The 21,679-nt window shown below is 58.1% G+C and overlaps 1 protein-coding gene and 1 long non-coding RNA gene across 7 annotated transcripts in view; one reads left to right on the forward strand and one right to left on the reverse strand.

The window, feature by feature from the left end:
• The window catches only part of DENND2A (DENN domain containing 2A), a 106,535-nt gene that overhangs the window by 13,068 nt on the left and 71,788 nt on the right, over positions 1-21,679 (forward strand). For all 4 annotated transcript variants that reach the window (XM_070071408.1, XM_070071406.1, XM_070071409.1 and 1 more), the window contains exons 2-3: positions 12,620-12,703; positions 17,307-18,358. In XM_070071408.1, the coding sequence (XP_069927509.1) occupies positions 17,421-18,358 (938 nt within the window). In that variant the 5' untranslated portion in view covers positions 12,620-12,703; positions 17,307-17,420. The remainder of the gene's footprint in view (positions 1-12,619; positions 12,704-17,306; positions 18,359-21,679) is intronic.
• LOC103345724 (uncharacterized) lies at positions 309-2,481 on the reverse strand. Of its 3 annotated transcripts, none has more exons than XR_011387516.1 (5): positions 2,005-2,481; positions 1,759-1,894; positions 1,525-1,640; positions 1,044-1,244; positions 309-883 (listed from the first exon to the last, which is right to left on the reverse strand). It is a non-coding gene; the product is annotated as an uncharacterized lncRNA (long non-coding RNA). The 3 variants fall into 3 exon arrangements; XR_011387515.1 differs by having other exon boundaries at positions 309-931; positions 2,005-2,479; XR_007915270.2 differs by having other exon boundaries at positions 309-931; positions 1,044-1,617; positions 1,729-1,894; positions 2,005-2,480.

Here is a 21,679-nt window from a genome sequence, read left to right on the forward strand (position 1 = left end):
TTCCTGGTCTCCCATGGGGTGCAGGGCCCAAGCACCTGGGCCATCCTCCACTGCCTTCCCGGGCCACAGCAGAGAGCTGGCCTGGAAGAGGGGCAACCGGGACAGAATCTGGCACCCCGACCGGGACTAGAACCCGGTGTGCCGGCGCTGCTAGGCGGAGGATTAGCCTAGTGAGCCACGGCGCCAGCCTTCACGACAATTTTAGAATATTTTTCTCGCCCTCAAAAAGAGACCCAGACCCCTTAGCTAGTGCCTCTGCCCGCCCCCTCAGCCCCTCACAACCACGCAGCTACGTTCTGTCTCTGGACTGACTTGTTTCCATTTTTAAAAGACTTTATTTATTTGAAAGGTAGAGTTACAGAGAGAGAGAGCGCGAGCGAGCTTCCCTCCTCTGGTTCACTCCCCAGATGTCTGCAGGGGCCGGGAGTCTGGAACTCTGAGCAGGTCTCCCACATGGGTAGCAGGACCCAAGATACGTGGGCCACCTGCTGCTGCTTTCCCAGGCGCGTTTCTGGGGAGCTGGATCTGAAGTGGGTCAGCCAGGACTCACGTGGTGGCTGTATGGGACGCCGGCCTCGCAGGCAGCAGCTTAACCCGCTGACCGCAAGACCAGCCCTGGCTGCTGGTGCACAGCAGGTGGACTTGGGTGTGGCTCCCATTCGCCGGGCACCGCGTTCTGGAGGTGCATCCCCGTCGCCGCGGGCACTCTGTGCAGGTGGCCCACGCCGTGCTCCTCCACTCGCGTCTGGTGGCCGTGGCGCTGTGTCCCCTTAGCAGAGTCAGGCTCCCCCAGCGAGCCCGGCCCCTCGGTGTCAGAGTCTGAGGTCGGTGTCCCCTGGCGTCACGGAGAAACCATCTCGCGTCAGACTGGGGGGGGCACACTCTGGTGCCGAGAGAGGAGACAGCAAGGAGTGGGTGGCGACACAGACAGCTGCAGCAGAGAGACCGCGTGGCGTCCCAGTTCTGTTACTTAAGCACTGTGACGCTGGCTGGTCCCCGCGCTGTGCTCTTCCCACCTTCAAAGTGGGGATGACGATCCTTACCTCCGGAAGACGGCAGAATCCGGGTGTCCACTGCTGGCACCGCCGCGGGGCTGCAGCCTTGGGGAGGCTGGAGTTCCTGCCGGCAGCTGCACGCGCTCTGGCTCTGAGGCTCCCAGTCTCGCTCGGAGGCTGCGAGGGCTGCAGGGTGTTCTCCCCTGATGCTGCTCAACGGCTCTGCGTCCTGCAGCACTGTCAGTCTGCCTGCCTCAGAGAGTTCAGACGCGCTCTGGCCTGGGCAGTGCGTCTCGGCTTCTGGCTCTGCTGTGCTTGCCTGTTTTTCTGCGGCAGCGTCACTCTCTTAGTTATGGAGGCTGTCTGGTGGCTCTGCTCCCCTCACGGGCGCCTGTGCACCACGTGTTCTTTATTTCTGTGTTTCCCTAGCTCTTGGTGTGTGCTGGCAGTGTCCTCTTCGAAGATCCCAGCAGAGGATGGTGTGGCGTGGGGATGGCGTTGCCTCTGGGACCCGGCTGGGCGTGCTGACCTCAGTAGTCCAGCTTTGTGAGATTCTGGTTCCTTCTGTGTCCGTGAGCACTGAGGGCTTCTAGTGGCTGCATTGCTCTCGCCTTCCGGAAACCTGCAAGAGGATTCTAAAGCAGCCTTCAACGGGGGGTGGGAGGGGGAGAGAGAGAGAGAGAGAAAGTTAAAACGAGGTGAATTTGGAAAAGGTTTTCTGTACTGCTCTCACAGCTGCTCTGTAAGCCTGAAATTGCTTCACCGTAAACCGTGTTCCTGTCGTGATGCTCCCGATGGCATCTTGGCGAGGGCGTCCGTGGTCTCCACCAGTCCCGTTCACAGCTTCTACCTGTGTCACAGATTCTGACCGTGACCAGTCCCCGTTCACACACTGAGCTCTGCAGAGAAGGGCGGCAGACGGTCAGGCGTGGCGTCCCCTCAGGGCCGCCGTGGCCTCTCTGTCACGGTTTGTGCGTCCTGGGGCCGTGCGCACATCTGTGGCTCTCACCTGCACACCCCAAGGGCAGTGGGTGCCGTCCCGAGCCCCGCTCCCGGGCTGCTCTTCCACACGGCAGCACACCTGCACCTGCGTCTGTGCCAGAATGGAAGCTCAGGGTCAGGCGAATCTCTGGTGCCTTTCTCCCAGGCTCCCCTCAGTTCCCTGTGGGAAGTCAGACACAGCTGTGGGTCGGAAGACTGAGTCACATGACCACTTCCCATCAGCCGCTGGTCTGACCCACTGAGACGTCTGGGAGGAAGTGACTGTGCCCTGGGCCTGAGTCTTGGAAGCCCCGAGGGAGACGACGTGCTGAGAACAGAGCGCGCACCCTTGGTCTCGGCCGTCCGGGCTGCTGGGACAGCCCTGGGAGGCTGGCGTATCTGTAGCTGGAAGTTGATTGGCCGCAGAGCTCTGGAGGCTGAGAGTCCACAGTGCTGGCTCTGGCAGGGCCCCGACGCCGCGTCGTCCACGGCAGGAGCCGGAAGGCAAGGGAGGGCTCTTCTCACTGCCCGCCCCGTGGTCGTGGAGGCACTCCCACAGGAAAATGAACCCATCCTGAGGGCGGAGCCCTCGTGGCCTGGCCCATCCACAGTTGTCAACACGTGACACTGCGGTTTCAAGCCGAGTTTCTGAGGAGACGTTGAGGTCGCAGCTCCCTGCCGTTCAGCAGGCACTGTGGCCCGGCAAGCATGGGCTCATGGGCTCTGGGCGCCAGGTGCCCTGCAGCTGGAAGAACTCCGGGGCTTACTGGGACGGCAGGGGCAGACCAGGTACTCACAGACATGAGCAGGTGCTCACGGGAAAGCTGGCACTGCGGACGGCAGCTTAGCCTGCTGCACCGCGGTGCCAGCCCCAAGCACTACTGTTACTCCCCATTCCTCCCACCCACACACTCCTCATCCATGAACCACTAATCTGCCTCTAAAAGATACTTATTTATTGGGGCCAGCATTGTAGTGTGTCGCTCCCCGTCTTCATGGAGGAACGACACAGGACCCTGCGCTGTTCTTTCATCTGCTCGGCCCTCCCCGGGTTTGCTGCTGGTTCTTCCCGGGTTGGCTACCGTCCCTTCCACCTTCGTGGAAGGGCGGTTCCCCCTGCCACATTCCCCACTTCCGCGGGGGAGCGGCACACCGCCGGCCGGCTCTCTCGGGGGCTGCACAGGTGTTCCTTCAGATAGATGTTCCCCTTAGATGTTCCTCGTGCATGTTGTCTCTCTCCTCCTTTATAGTCCTCTTCCACCAATCCCAACTCGGCTGCCCACACGCCGAGTATGCTGCTCTCCTCCAATCAGGAGCAGGATCAGCTCCTGGAGGTCATCACTCAAGTTGGCAAGAGGCAGCTGCGTAGAAGCTGTTTCCTCCTCTCCCAGCGCCATATTGTGGGAGAGCAGATGCATAGAATAAGTCTTAATTCCAGTAACTTAGTCCAGTCCGAGTTGCTCCCAGTTGCTCCCCACAGTAGTGTAGCAGGTAGAGCCTCCATCAGCAATGTCGGCATCATCTGTGGACGCCAGTTTGAAACTTGTCTGCTCCGCTTCCCATCCAGCTCCCTGCAGATGTGCCTGGGAAAGCAGTGGAGGATGCCCGAGTCCTGGGCCCTGCACCCGCGTGGGAGACCTGGAAGAAGCTCCAGGCTCCTGGCTTCAGCCTGCTGCAGTCCCAGCCGTGGCAACCATTTGGGGAATGAACCAGAGGATGGAAGATCTCTCCCTCTCTTTTTCTCTCTCTTACCCTTCCTCTTCCTCCTCCTCCTCTCTCTGTCACTCTGCCTTTCAGGTAAATAAAAAATAAATCAAATATAAATTTATTTGAAAGGCAGAGTGACAGAGAGAGTGAGAGAGAAAGAGAGATCTTCCATCCTCTGGTTCACTCCCCAGATGGCTGGGCCAAGCTGAAGCCAGGAGCCTGGAAGTACATTCGGGCCCCCCATGTGGGTGGCAGGGTCCCAGGAGCTTGGGGCGTCTCTCACTGTCTTCTCAGGCACATTAGCAGGGAGTTGGATCAGAAGCGGAGCAGCCGGGACTCGAACCAGTGCTCTGATGACGGTGTTCCGGATGGTGGCTTCCTCTGCCGTGTCACAGTGCTGTCCCCACCTTTGTTTATTTATTTGAGAGGTTGAGTTATAGGCAGAGGGAGAGACAGAGAGAGAGGTCTTCCTCTCTGGTTCATTCGCCAAATGGCTGCAACGGCCAGAGCCAGGAGCTTCTTCTGGGTCTCCCACATGGGTGCAGAGGCCCAAGCGCTTGGGCCGTCTTCTGCTTTCCTAGGTTGTAGCAGAGAGCTGGATCAGAAGAGAAGCAGCTGGGACTTGAACTGGTGCCCATACGTACGGGCTGCTGGTGCTGCAGGTGGAGGCTCCGCCCACCGCGCCGCTGCGCCAGCCCCCGTCCCCACATTTGAGTTGGTTTTCATTTCGGTCCCGGTCTCCTACTCCGTTACTTGAGCCATCTTCGTTCCCTCTGGGGTTTGAACAGCAGGAAGCTGGAGTCGGGAGCCGGAGCTGGGAACTGAACCTGTGCTTTGCACTCTGATGTGGGACGCAGGTGTCTCCGCTGCAGAGTCAGACGCTTGCCCTGGAAGAGCAGGCTACGCATTAGGGAGCTGAGCACATGTGGCCCCGACTCCTCCCAGTTCAGTGACCTGTGGCACACACTCACACACACACACACAGGAAGTGAATCTCTTTATTTTTAAAAGCATGTTTATCCGAATCCCGTCTGCCACTGTCAGCATACCGCGTGACTTTCGCAGCTCCGCCTGTCACAGAGGTGAACCTGACGGAGCCCTGGCCCTGCACACGCAGCCCCGTGTGCTGTCCAGGGCGGCCCCCGAGCTGCTCTGTCCCTGCTCCATCCTGCACAGAATGCTGAACCCGAAGGGCGCCTGTGAGAGGATTTCCACGCCACCAGCAAGCGAGGGGAAAACATGATTTGCAGATGTCACAAAGCGAAAGACGTGTTTCTGTCCCAGTGCGGGGACAGCTACGTCCGTCACGCTGTGTGAGACTGTGTTGCAAGCAGCGGCCTAGCCCACTGTGCTACAGCACTGGCCCAAGACTGGTTCAGGCCGGTTCAGTGGTTTTCAGTGTATTCCCTCCTGGTGCAACCCCAGAACACTTTCATCGCCCCCTCCCCCAGGCCCCTGCACCGGGCCCTGGCGGCCGCGACCTTGTCTCTGGCTGGGCCTCTGTCAGACGTCTCATGTGAATGGTTCTGTTGCCACTGGCGTCTTCGGTTAGCAGGATGTGGCAGTGTGTCTGGACTTCATTCCTGCTGGGGACTGAGTGGCTGTACTTGGTTATCCGGTCATCTAACACGTGAAGTGTCAGCAAAGTGGCCTGTGTGTGTTCGTCCCACACACGGTACTTCAGCAGTCGTATGTGATGGGGGAGTCCCCTGGGCTCAGCAGCGAAACTTCTAGAAACAGGAAGTGATTGGTCCTTAGTAGAGGAGCCATGCCCTTGGCACTGCCCCCATCTTTGCCGGCATGCGGCCCTGCGGACTTGATGCTGCTGGTGGCTTGTGTGTGCCGTGTCCTCGTGCAGGATTGCGTGTGCCGTGTTCTCATGCAGGATTGTGTGTGCCGTGTTCTCGTGCAGGCTGTGTGTGCCGTGTTCTCGTGCAGGATTGCACGTGCCGTGTTCTCGTGCAGGATTGCGTGTGCCGTGTTTCGTGCAGGATTGCGTGTGCCATGTTTTCGTGCAGGATTGCGTGTGCCATGTTCTCGTGCAGGATTGTGTGTGTCATGTTCTCGTGCAGGCTGTGTGTGCCGTGTTCTCGTGCAGGATTGCGTGTGCCGTGTTCTCGTGCAGGCTGTGTGTGCCGTGTTCTCGTGCAGGCTGTGTGTGCCATGTTCTCATGCAGGATTGCGTGTGCCGTGTTCTCGTGCAGGCTGTGTGTGCCGTGTTCTCGTGCAGGATTGTGTGTGCCGTGTTCTCGTGCAGCCTGTGTGTGCCGTGTTCTCGTTCAGGATGCATGTGCCGTGTTCTCGTGCAGGCTGTGTGTGCCGTGTTCCCGTGCAGGCTGTGTGTGCCATGTTCCCGTGCAGGCTGTGTGTGCCGTGTTCTCATGCAGGCTGTGTGTGCCGTGTTCTTGTGCAGGATTGCGTGTGCCGTGTTCTCGTGCAGGCTGTGTGTGCCGTGTTCTCGTGCAGGATTGTGTGTGCCGTGTTCTCGTGCAGGATTGCATGTGCCGTGTTCTCGTGCAGGCTGTGTGTGCCGTGTTCTCGTGCAGGATTGCGTGTGCCGTGTTCTCGTGCAGGATTGTGTGTGCCGTGTTCTCGTGCAGGATTGCATGTGCCGTGTTCTCGTGCAGGCTGTGTGTGCCGTGTTCTCGTGCAGGATTGCGTGTGCCGTGTTCTCGTGCAGGATTGTGTGTGCCGTGTTCTCGTGCAGCCTGTGTGTGCCGTGTTCTCGTGCAGGCTGTGTGTGCCGTGTTCTCGTGCAGGATTGTGTGTGCCGTGTTCTCGTGCAGCCTGTGTGTGCCGTGTTCTCGTTCAGGATGCATGTGCCGTGTTCTCGTGCAGGCTGTGTGTGCCGTTTTCCCGTGCAGGCTGTGTGTGCCGTGTTCCCGTGCAGGCTGTGTGTGCCGTGTTCTTGTGCAGGCTGTGTGTGCCGTGTTCTCGTGCAGGCTGTGTGTGCCATGTTCTCGTGCAGGATTGCATGTGCCGTGTTCTCGTGCAGGCTGTGTGTGCCGTGTTCTTGTACAGGATTGCGTGTGCCATGTTCTTGTGCAGGATTGCGTGTGCCGTGTTCTTGTGCAGGCTGTGTGTGCCGTGTGCTCATGCAGGCTGTGTGTGCCGTGTTCTCGTGCAGGATTGCGTGTGCCGTGTTTCATGCAGGATTGCGTGTGCCATGTTTTCGTGCAGGATTGCGTGTGCCATGTTCTCGTGCAGGATTGTGTGTGTCATGTTCTCGTGCAGGCTGTGTGTGCCGTGTTCTCGTGCAGGCTGTGTGTGCCGTTTTCCCGTGCAGGCTGTGTGTGCCGTGTTCCCGTGCAGGCTGTGTGTGCCGTGTTCTTGTGCAGGCTGTGTGTGCCGTGTTCTCGTGCAGGCTGTGTGTGCCATGTTCTCGTGCAGGCTGTGTGTGCCGTGTTCTCGTGCAGGATTGCATGTGCCGTGTTCTTGTACAGGATTGCGTGTGCCATGTTCTTGTGCAGGATTGCGTGTGCCGTGTTCTTGTGCAGGCTGTGTGTGCCGTGTGCTCATGCAGGCTGTGTGTGCCGTGTTCTCGTGCAGGATTGCGTGTGCCATGTTCTCGTGCAGGATTGTGTGTGCCATGTTCTCGTGCAGGCTGTGTGTGCCGTGTTCTTGTACAGGACTGCGTGTGCCATGTTCTTGTGCAGGATTGCGTGTGCCGTGTTCTTGTGCAGGCTGTGTGTGCCGTGTTCTCGTGCAGGCTGTGTGTGCCGTGTTCTCGTGCAGGCTGTGTGTGCCATGTTCTCGTGCAGGATTGCATGTGCCGTGTTCTCGTGCAGGCTGTGTGTGCCGTGTTCTCATGTAGGCTGTGTGTGCTGTGTTCTAGTGCAGGCTGTGTGTGCCGTGTTCTCGTGCAGGATTGTGTGTGCCGTGTTCTCATGCAGGATTGCATGTGCTGTGTTCTGTCTATCTTTCTGTCTGTCTGTCTCTTTCTGCCTCAGCCTCTCTGTAACTCTGCCTTTTAAATAAAACAAATACACCTTAAATAAATAAATAAATAAATAAATAAACAATGCGGCGTTACCATGTGACCTGCGCATGTCCTGCTCTGGCTGGCTCCGAATCCCCAACGCAACGTAAAGGCTGTGTGAGCAGAGGTCTGACTGCGTTGTTCAGAAAAGTCCGACGTGCTCAGTCCCGACACCCCCCTCCCCCGCCCCCGGTGTTTTCTGTCCAGGACTGCGGGAGCGCGAGGATGTGAGCCAGGGCCGCGGAGCGCACAGTGGGTGTCATCCCAGACAGCTCGTGGCACGTGGCCTACCTGCCTCACAAACCTGAAGATACCGGTTTGACTTTGAAAGACTCCAATCAGAAAGATGAAGCCACTGCGGCCCATTTGCACTTGGTCACACCTCTGGCTGTGAAGCAGCTGGAAAGGAAGCCGCAGGAGCCAGCCTCACTGGACCCCTCTAGGCCCCACTGAGCCTCACTGGGCCTCTCTGGGCCCCACTGGACCCCTCTGGGCCCCACTGGGCCTCACTGGGCCTCTCTGGGCCCCACTGGACCCCTCTGGGCCCCACTGGGCCTCACTGGGCCCAACTGGGCCTCACTGGACCCCACTGGGCCTCAGTGGGCCTCACTGGACCCCTCTGGGCCCCACTGGGCCGCACTGGGCCTCACTGGACCCCTCTGGGCCCCACTGGGCCGCACTGGGCCTCACTGGACCCCTCTGGGCCCCACTGGGCCGCACTGGGCCTCACTGAACCCCTCTGGGCCCCACTGGGCCTCGCTGGGCCTCACTGGGCCTCACTGGGCACCTCTGGGCCCCACAGGGCCTCACTGGACCCCTCTGGGCCCCACTGGGCCTAACTGGGCCTCACTGGGCCTCACTGGACCCCTCTGGGCCCCACAGGGCCTCACTGGGCTTCACTGGGCCCCTCTGGGCCTCACTGGGCCCCACAGGGCCTCACTGGGCCTCACTGGACCCCTCTGGGCCCCACAGGGCCTCACTGGGCCCCTCTGGGCCTCACTGGGCCTCACTGGACCCCTCTGGGCCCCACAGGGCCTCACTGGGCCTCGCTGGGCCCCTCTGGACCTCACTTGACCTCACTGGGCCCCTCTGGGCCTCACTGGGCCTCATTGGACCTCACTTGACCTCACTGGGCTGGTTGGCAGAGCAGGGGTGGACTCCCGGGACTGGACCGTGTACTTTGGGCCTCCGTGCTCAGCTTGTTTGTTGGGAACACACGTCCCCACCCCTGTCCCACTCCTGCCTCAAAACCAAAGGTAGTAGTTAGGCATGAGATTCCCTCAGCACCAGCTGGCCCACAGCAGCCGGCAGCGCCTCGCTGGAGAAAATCTCCGGGCAGTGCGGTGCTAGTGCTGCAAGAGAACCCTTTAGGGTGTTCACTTTAGCCAGAACACCGTCAGCTTATGGACCTGACTGATAAACAGAATCTGTTACAGATAGTGGAGTCCTAAAAATATTTCTCTTCAGTTTGTAAGTTTTAAGAACTTATGAGGCTGGTGCCATGGCTCAATAGGCTAATCCTCTGCCTGCGGTGCTGGCACCCCGGGTTCTAGTCCCAGTCAGGGTGCCGGATTCTGTCCCGGTTGCCCCTCTTCCAGGCCAGCTCTCTGCTGTGGCCCGGGAAGGCTGTGGAGGATGGCCCAAGTGCTTGGGCCCTGCACCCCATGGGAGTCCAGGAGAAGCACCTGGCTCCTGGCTTCAGATCAGCACGGTGCGCCAGCCACGGCGGCCATTGGAGGGTGAACCAACGGCAAAGGAAGACCTTTCTCTCTGTCTCTCTCTCTCACTGTCCACTCTGCCTGTCAAAAAAAAAAAAAAAAACTTATGATGAAATGTGGGTTGGCCCATGTCTGACCTTTGTGACCACTTGGGTTGTGAACTTGTGAATGGAAGATTCTCTCTCTCTCCTCTCTCTCTCTGTTGCTGTGGATTCATTCTGAGGATAAGCATGGTGGGGGCAAGAGGCGTGGAGTCATAACACAGACACTAGGAGTTGGGTGAAAGTGGGCCGGAGGCTCGCAGCTCACAGACTCATTTATTTCAGTTAGTGCAGCAGCTTATATAGCCAAGGCAGCCAATCCGGTCAAGGGGCAGTTTATGCTGTAACCAATCACTGCCTGTTGCTAGGCAAGCTCCTTTGCCAGGTGGGTTCCACTGCCATTTCCTGAGTAACTATGCTCGCTGGCCAGTGCCGTCTTGGCATGGACTTCTTATTCCACTATATATATATATGTGTGTGTGTGTGTGTGTGTGTAATATAATATATATATATAATATATATAATCCCCTTTCCTTCATCGGACACTCCCTGTCTCTTTGTAACTCTGCCTATCAAATAAATAAGTAATAAATAAATAAAGGAAAATTAAGAAATTTAAAAAAAGAACTTATGAAATGTTTAACTGATACAAACATGTATGCACTGTCTTGTCATCCAGCTTGAAGATTTTGTGTGGTACTTTCAGTGGAGTTAAATGTATTAGCAGTGATCAAGGCCATCTGGTTACGGGGACAGTCTGTTCTTTATGGCGAGCAGGTGAGCAGGGAAGATGTGTTACTGCTAATCATCCATTGTCCTTCCTGGCAAAGTGTCTGGGTTGCAAGGCCAAATCACCCGGAAGAGGTGAAGAACTCGGGCCGTGGGGAAGGCCCCTGAGGCCCTTGAGGAGCCCCGTTCGCACCGCGCCCTGGACAGGCTGTTGCCGTGGTCGAGAGAGGTGCCAGGGGTCGACATGGAACAGCGTCCCCAGCTGGCCACTCTTGGCAGAACAGCGCCATCTTGCAGTGCCAGGCCCCTAGAGTTGATCCTGCTGGTTGAAGTCCCAGAGTTCTCCCACCAGCAAATGGACTCGTCCCAGATTGGCGCCTTTCAGTCACCAGAGGAGAGAGCAGCGCGTCCCATCGCTCTGCGATCCAGTGCAGCGGGCTGGTTGCCGGGGTGCTGGGGCTGCTCGCCCCCTCTGTTCAGCCCCCGAAGCCCGCGGGAGCCTGCTTCTCACAGTGCGGTGTCCTGTTGTCCTGGGGACTGTGGCTTCCGCCTTGGAAGTCACCGTTGCATCGGACACAGCGGGCTGTGTTACTTTCGGGAAACTCTCCCCCTGGGGAGAGCCTGGCTCCCCGCTGACCGTGGTCCCAGCTCAGCCCTGCTGCTCCCCCGAGCTCTGGGGTTCAAGGCCCCGGAGCGTCCGGCACACACCCGCCTACACCTGCTGGTCATGCCGGTGAAGCAGACGCCAGCTGGGCGGGGGAGGGGCTGGTGTGTGAGGAGCAGGGCTGGGTCTAGGCTCTGGGTTTGGAGGCAGCAGTTGCGTGAGCGTGGAGGGTGGGCTGGGATGTGGCTGCTCTCCGGACGTCCCTCCACCGTGCTGCGTGTGGGTCCTGCCATCAAGGCCCAGGGCCTGGCTTCTTTCAAGAGTGGTGGAGCTAGGGTCTGCGCTGTGGCGTAGTGGGTTACAATGCCGCCTGCTGTGCCAGTGTCCCACGTGGGCACAGCTCGAGTCCCAGCCGCTCCGCTTCCAGTCCAGCTCCCTGCTAATGTGCCTGGGAAAGCAGCGGAGGACAGCCTCAGTGCTTGGACCCTGCACCCACGTGGCGGGGGACCCGGTTGCTCCTGGCTTTGGCGGTTACAGATACCCCTCCCCCCATCTGTCTCTCTCTCTCTCGGTCTCTCTCCAACTCTGCCTTTCAAATAAATAACCAAGGTGGGGCTTGGTTGCTGCACGGATTATGCCCTGGGCGTCCGGTGCTGCGTGGGTAGGGAGCAGAGCCCCGCGCCCTCCCGCACACACGGTGTGGCGGGCCTGTCTCTCACCTCCCTGCTGCCTCAGTTCACGGCTCCCTCGCCTTCCTCTTTGTCGCGCCGTGGCCCAGGCTCACGCTGCTTTCCCTCGCCTCTTTCTCCCTGGCTCCCCTCTCCTTGCAGCCTGGCCAGCGCTTTGATTTCTGGGTGGGCAGGACACTGGGCCTGGGACAGGGGTTAGGAATCTTGAGTTGGAGAGGGGTTCCCTGGACGTTCTGTGGGGGAGGCGCAGTGCCCAGGACCGCACAGCAGTGCCAGGAGCCAGTCCCTGGGTGTTCGCGCCCCGGAGCTGGTACCCGCCTGGCCTCCGCCTCCCTGTGTGGAGAGACACTGCTCCTCCCTCGGGGTCCTGCCGGGGCTTGCAGTGAGACTGCTCAGCCAGTCAGTCACCCCCACCCTGGACACTGGGGCACGTCGGACTCCAGCCGTCCGCTCTGCCCTTGCTGCTGGTGAGCAGGAACGACTGGGGTTCCCAGGGTTGCCCAGACCGCGCCCTGACGCCTTGGGCCTCCGCCGTCAGGGCGCACGGGGGAGGTGGGGGCCCTGTGGCGCTGTTTGCACTGTGTGTGGTTTGGTTCCTGTTCCTCGGGATGACTGGCTCATCGCAGGGGTTCAGAGAGCCTGGAAGGGGCGGTTGCCTTGTTTGTGGTCTGCTTTCGGAGGTTACAGGAGTCTCCCCTTGGCCCCGGGCCTGCTCTCCAGGATTTCAGTTGCGCTCGGTCAGCGACGGCACCGTAGTGTATGTTGGCAAAGAGGGACCACGTTCTTACTTGTTCAATTACGGTGCGCTGTTACAGTTGTCCTGTTTCATTATTGTCCATTATCGCCGCGCCTCATTTATAAATTAAACCTTAAAGATTTGTGTGCCCAGGAGGAAAACATGGTGAGTACGGGGAGCGGTTCTGTCCGTGGTTTCAGGCAGCCGTGGGTGGGCTGGGGCTGCTGTGTGTCTTCCATGAGATGTTTGTGAGGAGCCTGGAGTGGGCTGCACGTCTGGACGCTCCCCGCGATGTACGCATGCCTGCTCCTGGGTCGGGGTGCTGACGGTGCCTTCCTGCACTCCCACTCCTGGGCGGAGGCTGGCACGTGGGCCCCTCTGCTCCCCGCCCAGGGCGCGTGTGGTGGCGGCTCACCGTGCGTGCTCCCTTGTTCCCCCAGGAGACCTGACACGATGACGGCGTGCGGGCCGGCCGAGGGCAGCCACAGCCAGACTGAAAACCTGAGCTGCACGTCGGCTGACAGGTAAGAGCTTCATCCCCAGAGGCTGTGCACGCTGGCCCCGTTCTTCCCACTGCTCTCACTGCCCGGAGCTCTTTCCCAGCTCATTCTAATGGCCCTCCTGTAAGTCACCTCCACGTGCGGGGACACGAGACCGAAGGGTCAGGAGCAAACCCGAGCAGTGCCGGTGTGGAGATGAAGGTCCCGGGCCACGTCAGGCCGTACCCCCAGCATGCGTCCCAGCCCAGGGTTTATTTTTCTAACTATGAGGCTACACAGGCATTTTAAGTAACTTTAAAAAAATTGATTGTTTTTATTTATTTGGAAGGCAGAGACAGAGAGAGAGAATCTTCCATCTGCTGGTTCACTCCCCAGATGCCCACAATGGCTGAGGCTGGGCCAAGCTAACCAGGAGCCATCTGAGTCTCCTGCGTGGGTGGCCCTTGTGCGCTGCTTCCCACGGCGTGCATTGGCAGGAGGCTGGATCGGAAGCAGAGCCAGGACTGCAGGACTCCAGCAGGGGCTGCGGCATCCCCAGGGCGTCTTCCCTGCTGCCCGATTGCCCGCCCCGGTTATTTCTGAGCCCTGGATCTTTGCAGCCGTGTCCGTCCACATGGTCAGCTTGCCACCTCATTAACAGGGTTGTGTCCTTTTCCCCAGGGCGTGGGTACATTCTGCAAGGACCGCAGGCCAGAGCCCTTCTGGGGCAGTAGAATCTTGGGAACTGGAACGTGGGAACTTCCTGGGTGCAGCAGCTGTCCCTGGTGAAACAGCTTCACCCTCTTTCGTGTCTGGAGTGTGGTGAGCCCAGCGTGGCCTCCAGCAGGCAGCCTCTGCGCCTCCGCAGTCTCCAGTGGGGCCTCGGTGCCGGCGGCTGGTGCAGGTGCTTGGGGCCCTGCACCGCGAGCACAGTGGTTACAACGCCGCCGGCACATCTGCTGAGCCCCGGATTTGGGGAAGACGCTGCCGTCTGCATGCGTACTGTGCTCATTCACCGCCTGCAGCGGTTGTGTGTTTGGCCATCTGTCCGCCGGGCCGGTACGCGGCCTGTCGGCGGGTGTGTGTTCGGCCGTCTGCCCTCAGTAAGTGCGCTGCCTGGAAGGTCGGTCGTTCTACCTTACGGTCCTCTCGCTTCCTGTTGCCGCGGGACAGAGAAGGGCTGTCACTCTGCCTTCTGAACCCCCGGTGAAATACCAGCAGACTTCCAACTCTGACTAAAGTCTGAATCCACGCTGACATCCGCAGTGGTGACAGGACAAGTGCATGTTTTTCTCTTTTGTAAGCTGTTATGAATCCTAATTGTTTATTTAAATAAGGATTTCTGCTGCTAGTCATACTTAACATAAGAAACTCTATTGGCAAAAAAATGTGTTTGCATTTTCTCGAGTTTCTAATTTCTGCCGTACAACCGAGAACAGCAGCGTGATTTATGTGCTGATGTCCCAGTTGAGGGAGAATCTTCGTGTAAACAGCCCCTTAGACTTGGAGGAAAGAGCTGGCCACGGCAGGATGCATGGATCTGGGAATTACTCTCACTGAGAACCGCAGCTGGAGTCCCCGTAGGGGCAGATCCGCACACACAGAGGGTGCGCAGGTGTGTGTGCTGCCGGTCTCGGCACCTCGGGTGTCGCTGTGCTGTCATGCCGGGCTGCTGGGAGAATTTCTGCATTTGGGCACACAGATACCCTCATTCTCATTCAGTGAGGTCCTTTGTTTTCAGAATAACATTGAGCATCTTCACGCTGATCTGCTCTTACCACACATATGCACATATATACATGTACATACATACACGTATAGAGAGAGTACCTCATAGGGGTGCTCCCAGAGTTCACGGGGAAATGGAGTTAAAAGACAAGTGTAGGGGCCAGCGTTGTGGTATAACGGATACAGCCTCTGCCTACGACGCCGGCATCCCATCTGGGCTGGTTCAGATCCTAGGTGCCCTGCCTCCCATCCAGCTCTCTGCTGTGGCCTGGGAAAAGCAGCGGAGGATGGCCTGAGTGCTTGGGCCCCTGCACCCATGTGGGAGACCTGGAAGAAGCTCCTGGCTCCTGGCTTCAGCATGGCCCAGCTCAGGCTATTGCAGCCATTTGGGGTGTGAACCAGCGGATGGAAGATCCTTCTCTCTCTGTCTCTCCCTCTCTCTTTGGTAACTTTTTCAAAATAAATGAATACATCTCTTTAAAAAAAAGGTGTTGGCATTGTGGCATAGCAGATTAAGCTGCCGCCTGCAGCACCAGTGTCCCGTATGGGCTGCTCTACTTCCTATCCAGCTCCCTGCTAACGCACCTGGGAAAGCAGCAGAGGATGCTCCCAGTGCTTAGGCCCCTGCACCCACGTGGGAGGCCTGGAAGAAGCTCCTGGTTCCTGGTTTTGGCCTGGCCCAACTCCAGCCGTTGCAGTCATTTGGGAAGTGAACCAGCGGGTAGAAGCTCTCTCTGTCTGTCTCTCCCTCTCTCTCTGTAAGTCTGCCTTTCAAAAAAAAAGGCAAGTGTACTTGGGTGTCAGAAAACTTTTGAGATCATGTATATATGTAGGTGTGTGTGTGTGTGTGTGTGTGTGTGTAATCTTCAATAAGTGAAAATGCATGCTATGAAAAATCTACACATGGATTTTGAAAATTTTTTGCAGCCGGCGCCACAGCTCAATAGGCTAATCCTCCGCCTGCAGCGCCGGCATACCAGGTTCTAGTCCCGGTTGGGGCGCCGGATTCTGTCCCGGTTGCCCCTCTTCCAGGCCAGCTCTCTGCTGTGGCCAGGGAGTACAGTGGAGGATGGCCCAAGTGCTTGGGCCCTGCACCCCATGGGAGACAGGAGAAGCACCTGGCTCCTGCCTTCGGATCAGCGTGATGCGCCAGCTGCAGCGCGTTGGCCGCGGCAGCCATTGGAGGTTGAACCAACGGCAAAGGGAGACCTTTCTCTCTGTCTCTCTCTCTCACTGTCCACTCTGCCTGTCAAAACACACACACACACACACACACACACACACACACACAATTTTTTGCACCGAAATTGATCTTTCAGTGCTGTTTTCCCATAAACTTTCTGAAGTTCCCTCCTGCGTCCCCCGGCGTGTGACCTAGGCGGCAACTTTCCGCAGTGAGGAAGATGCCCTACCCCATCTGATCCAGGAGCCGTCAGCCCCTCTCCTGCCGCAGGGCTACCGAGTGCTCGGCGTGTGGCCGAGAACCGAAGCCTTGGCAGCGCGTGGTGGCTGTCAGGGCGTCTTGAGGCCCTGCACAGATCGGAAAGTGCCTGCTTGTTACAGGCGCCCTCATTCACGCAGCGCTGTTTGTTCACCGTCTGCGCAGCCAGCGTTTTCTGGGTGCCGGGGTGTCCCAGTGGCCAGCACAGGCCAAGAATACCAAAACAGCCCCGGCTTCCTGTCGCGTTTGCTCTGCCGGAGCGCACATGTCCGGGGGAGCTTCCGCTCCTGTGGCTTTGCCCGCTGCAGTCGGGACAGCTTCGCAAGCCCAGAATCAGCAGACGCTGGGTGGTTTGTGGTGCTGGTGTGGTTTCTGAACCGTCAGTTGCCAAGAACTGCCCACGGCTAATGAGAGCCAAGCAATGTGCACTGCCTCCTGCCTTCCCCTATGTTTACTGCCGCCCACGGCAGGGGAGACGGCTGAGTGGTGGCAGCCACCATTCATAGTGCACACCGTCCACACCACCTGCTGCGGGCGGGCTATGCTTACTGTCACTGCCCCCGGAGAGGGAGAAGCTGGGGTGAGAGGATCACCCGCGGCCTTGGTGGAGTGAGAGTTTGCACCTAAGCCCGTGGGACTCTGTCCTCCCAAGAAAGATACAGTGGTGGTGGTTTCTTTGTTTGTGTTTATTTTATTTTATTTAGAAGAGTTATGGAGAGAGAGGGAGGGACAGAAAGCAAAAGATCTTCCACCTGCTGCTTCACTCCCCTCCCTAGATGGCTGTAAGGGCCAGGAGCCAGGAGCGTCATACGGGTCTCCCACGTGGGTGCAGGGGCCGAGCACTCGGGCCATCCTCCACTGCTCTTCCCAGGCCATTAGCAGGGAGCTGGATTGGAAGTGGAGCAGCCTGGACTTGAACCGTCACCCATATGAGTTGCTGGCATTGCACACAGCAGTTTTATCCGCTTTGCCACAGTGCCAGCCCCATACAGTGGTCTCCTGGGGACACCACTGGCACAGCAGGTTAAGCCACCATATCTGCAGTACCAGCAACCCATAGGGGCGCTGGTTCGAGTCCCAGCTGCTCCACTCTGATGCAGCTCCCTGCTAATGAACCTGGGACAGCAGCAGAGGATGGCCCAAGTTCTTGGGCCCTGCACTGATGTGGGAGACCCGGAAGAAGCTCCTGGCTCCTGGCTTCAGCCTGGCCCAGCCTCAGCTGTTTCGGAAATTTGGAGAGTGAGCCAGCGGGTGGAAGACCTCTGTCTCTGTCTCTGTCCTCTCGCTCTCTGTAATACTGCCATTCAAATAAATAAGTAAAAATTTTATATTAGAAAATATGGATTTAAAAAAAGATGGTTTCTGTGTTTGTGGTTTGCAGCTAGCGTAGAATATTTATATCTGAGCTGTGGTGCATCTCTGCGGCCAGCCAAGAGCAGTACCAAGAGTCCCTGACTGCTGTTTGTCTTTCTGGTTCAGGGTCAAGGTGGACGGTGTGAAGGCCGCGGGAGACCCTCAGGGGCCACCACTCTGCGCCTCCGTCCTCTCGCAAAGACTGAGCCAGAGCCACCCGTGCTGGAGCCGAGGGTGGACATGTTCAGCTCAGGTATGACCGTCAGTGGCCCACCTGCGGATCTCAGCGCTACAGAAGCCGGCAGGCCCGGGAGGAAGCAGCTCAGCGGAGTCCAGAGCCCCTGCCCGTCTGCTGCAGCCGCGGCCCGGCACAAGGTCCTCAGCATAAAGGACAAGATATCCGAATGGGAAGGGAAGAAGGAGTCGCCTGCTCCCGCACCTGCCAGGAGAGCAGACGGGGCAGCGGGACACCTGCAGCCCTGCGCAGGGGAGAGGAGAGGCGGAGACGGCTGCGGGAGAGCCCAGGGCGCGGAGACCGAGCGGGGTGGAGGGGGAGTCACAGCCAAGCGCCAGGACGCGGCGCGGAGGCCAGACCTCAGCCAGCCAGACGGGGAGCCGGAGGCCAGCTGGGGCCGGAGCCAGGAGCCACGGTGTGGCAGGCGCCTGCCGAGCGATCAGCTCTCGGTGCTGAAGCAGGTGGAGAAGCTGGAGCAGGCTCTGAAAGATGGCTCGGCCGGGCTGGACCCCCAGATGCCAGGGACCTGCTATTCCCCACACTGCCTGCCTGAGAAGGCGGAAGAGGGGCTCCCCGCCTCTGAGAGCCACAGAGGCAGGGCTGGCTCGGGGGGCAGCCAGAGGGGCCAGCCGTGGGACCTGGGGGGCAGGGAGCCTGCCCCTGAGGCTGCCGAGGAGAGGCAAGGCCCAGAGAACGTGTACAGGGGTTCGGAGGGGTCGCCCCCGCAGCCCTTCATCAACCCCCTTCCCAAGCCCCGGAGAACGTTCAGGCATGCCGGAGAGGGGGCCGAGGACGGGCACCCAGCGGCCGGCTTCAGGAAGGAGAGAAGAACCCTGCCCCCTCTGCCCGCCCTCCCTCCCCCGCCCCTGCCCTCCTCGCCCCCACCTGCCGCCGTGACCAGGAGACTGGGGAACGGGAGGCAGAAGCCCAGCGCTGACCACAGGTAGGTGCCGGCTGGCCGGGAGCGGGGCTCTGTCCGCAGCCCCGTGGCATCTCGGGGTTCTTCCTGACTGCTGGTGGCGTAAGGCCGTGTCCTGTGACCTGGAGTCGTGGTGCCTGGTGCCTGTGCTTCCTGTTTGTTCTTGGTCCCCGAGAAAGCGTCTGCCATGAACCTGCCTTGGGACTGCTCGCTGACCGGGAGTTCCCAGAAGAGCTCGCGTTGACGCCGGCAGCCGTAGTCCCCGGCTGCTGACTGCTTGCTGCGTTCCTGGCCCCTCTTCCTGTGTTTCCCTGCCACCGGCTCTAGAGGCGCGGGGTTGGGTCTGCCCCGGCCTGTGCTGTCTGTGACCGAAGCCCCTGTGTCCTCGTTTATAGGTGCGGCTGCACCGGGAAGGTTTAGTGCTGAAGGAACACATTAGGGGCTCCCGTCTGGCACAGCAGGTTAAGCCCCGCCCGCCACACCCACATTCCCATTGGGCTCTGGGTCACATCCCGCTGCTCCACTTCCTATCCAGCTCCCTGCTAGTGCACCTGGGAAAGCAGCAGAGGACGGCCCCAGTGCTCGGGCCCCTGTACCCACGTGGGAGGCCCGGATGAAGCTCCCAGCTTCTGGCTTCAGCCTGGCCCAGCCCCAGCCATTGTGGCCGTTTGGGGAGTGAGCCAAGGATGGAAGCTCTCTCTGTTATTCTGTCTTTCACAAAACAATAAAATAATGTTTTTTAAAAAGAACACCTTACGTAATGAAACATGAACACTTGAAAATATTCATATATTTACTTGAAAGGCAGAGTTAGAGAGAGAGGAAGAGACAGAGAGAGAGAAGCCTTCCATTCTCTGATTCACTCTCCAAATGGCCATAACAGCTGGCCAGAGGCCTGGAACTCCACCCGGGTCTCCCAGGTGGGGGCAGGGGTCCAGGCACTTGGGCCATCTTTCACTGCCTTCCCAGGTGCATCAGCAGGGAGCTGGATGGGAAGTGGAGCAGCCGGGACTTGAGCCAGTGCGCATATGGGATGCTGGTGTCATAGGTGGCAGCTTCACCCACTGGCCACAGCCCAGCCTCCGCCCCGTCTGCTCTGGTCCTGAGTGGCCTCTCTCAGCGTTTGAGGGACTGTGTGTTGCTCAGTCTTGAAACACTGTCTCCACTTGCTTCCTCAGTCCTGCCTCTCCTAGTCCTGCCTCCCCGGCTCCTCTCGGCCCTCTCCTCTTCCCATCGCCACCCCAGCCCGGGGTCCCACCAGGGGCTTTGCTCCTCCATCCATAGCTACTCCCCGAATGGTCACATCCAGTCCTGGGCTTTGTCAGTTACCTTCTCACGATTCCCAGATGGGACCTCTTCCAGCTCTGTGGCTGTGTGGTCACCTATGCTTGGATCTCCGGTTTGGGCATCTGGTAATTTGGATTTAGAATGTCCAAAACTCATTCTTGGTCCAGCCACCACCAGCCGTCTCGTCCCCAGATGTTTGACATCTTATTGAATGGTATCACTCTTCATTTAGTTACTTGAGCCAAAAACCTGGGAGCCACCTCTCTTTGCCTTCTTTACACACCTCCGTCGAACGCAAGTCCCTCAGTCCCAGTTCTGGAACTTTATCCTGAATCTGACCACGTCTCCCCAACTCTCTCCCAGCTCAGCGCCTTGGCTCCACCTCCAGTCCCCAGGATGTTCTTCCCTCAGCAGCCACAGGCGTCTTCCAAAAGTTCCAGTGAGATCAGGGCACTCCCCGACTCAGCACTCTTTCAGCTTCAAAAGATGTATTTACTTATGTGAAAGGCAGAGTTACAGAGAGGGCGAGGCAGAAACAGGGAGATCTGTCGTCTGCTGGTTCACTCCTCAGATGGCCACACAGCTGGGGCTGAGCCAAGCTGAAGCCAGGAGCCTGGCCCTCCAACCAGGTCCCCCACGTGGGTGCAGGGGCCCAAGCACTTGGGCCATCCTCCACTGCCTTCCCAGGCACATTCAGGGAGCTGGATCAGAAGTGGGGCTCCCGGGACTGGAACCAGCGCCCAGATGGGATCCCAGCATTGGAGGCTGTGGCTCAATGCACTGTGGCACAGTGCTATCCCCATAGCATCATTTATTCTCGTCAGGGAGAATAAAGTTGCGCATTATGAAATAATATGTGTGTGTATAAATCATGCTTTTACAAAATACAAGTGCATACTTTTCTTAGTGCATCGTTGAGATCTCTGTTAGCACCTTCCTTTTTGCACCTGATCTTAGCCATCAGGCTGAGAAGCAGTCCCAGCCTCCTTGTTAACCAGCCACGTTTATGCCCTGTGGATGAAGCACGCCCCCCGCTGATGGGCATTTGGGCTGTTCCCAGCTTACGGGCAGTGTTGTGGTGGGCAGCGTGTAGCACTAGAGAGGTCTCCAGAACCGTGGTACTTTGAGTTCTTTACTCATTGTGTGGCGTTAGGCAAGCCGCCAAACCTCTGTTGGACTCAGTTTACTTCTCTGTAAAATGGTGCCAATTGTAGAAACAGAGCCTGGCTGGCATATAGTTACAGTAAATGCTGGCTAGTCAATTAAACAGGCTGATTTTTTTTTCAGTATCAAACTAAATTATTTTAACCTTTTTTTTTTAAATTTTTTTATTTTTTATTTTTTGAAGGAGCCAGGTGCTTCTCCTGGTCTCCCATGGGGTGCAGGGCCCAAGCACCTGGGTCATCCTCCACTTCACTCCCGGGCCACAGCAGAGAGCTGGCCTGGAAGAGGGGCAACCGGGACAGAATCCGGCGCCCCGGCAGGGACTAGAACCCGGGGTGCCGGTGCTGCAGGCGGAGGATTAGCCTAGTGAGCCGCGGCGCCGGCCAAATTATTTTAACCTTATAGTTTATTTCAGTATCCTAAAGCTTATGAAATCTCGCATCATTCCTGTTGATTGGTCAGTGGACTCTTCTGGACCTCTGTGTAGCGGGATTTCCTGGGCAGAGAGGACCACGTGTCCCCTTGTCAGTGGCTATTGGCCTTCGTTGCTTAATGAATGTTGCTGTGAAAAGCTGACTTGTCTGTTGTTGTACGTATTTTTCTAAATATTCTACTTGATATTCTGTCAGATCTCACACATACCAAATATGTTTGTATTTAATTAGGATTCTGTGCATTTGATGAGTTTACTCCTGAGTATTTTATCTTTTTTTTTTTTTTTTTTTTTTTTTTTTTGACAGGCAGAGTTAGACAGTGAGACAGAGAGACAGAGAGAAAGGTCTTCCTTCCATTGGTTCACCCCCCAAATGGCCGCTACGGCCAGCGCGCTGCACTGGTCCGAAGCCAGGAGCCAGGTGCCTCCTCCTGGTCTCCCATGCGGGTGCAGGGCCCAAG

This window comes from Oryctolagus cuniculus, chromosome 3 (assembly GCF_964237555.1).
Source record: "Oryctolagus cuniculus chromosome 3, mOryCun1.1, whole genome shotgun sequence".
NCBI lineage: Eukaryota > Metazoa > Chordata > Mammalia > Lagomorpha > Leporidae > Oryctolagus > Oryctolagus cuniculus.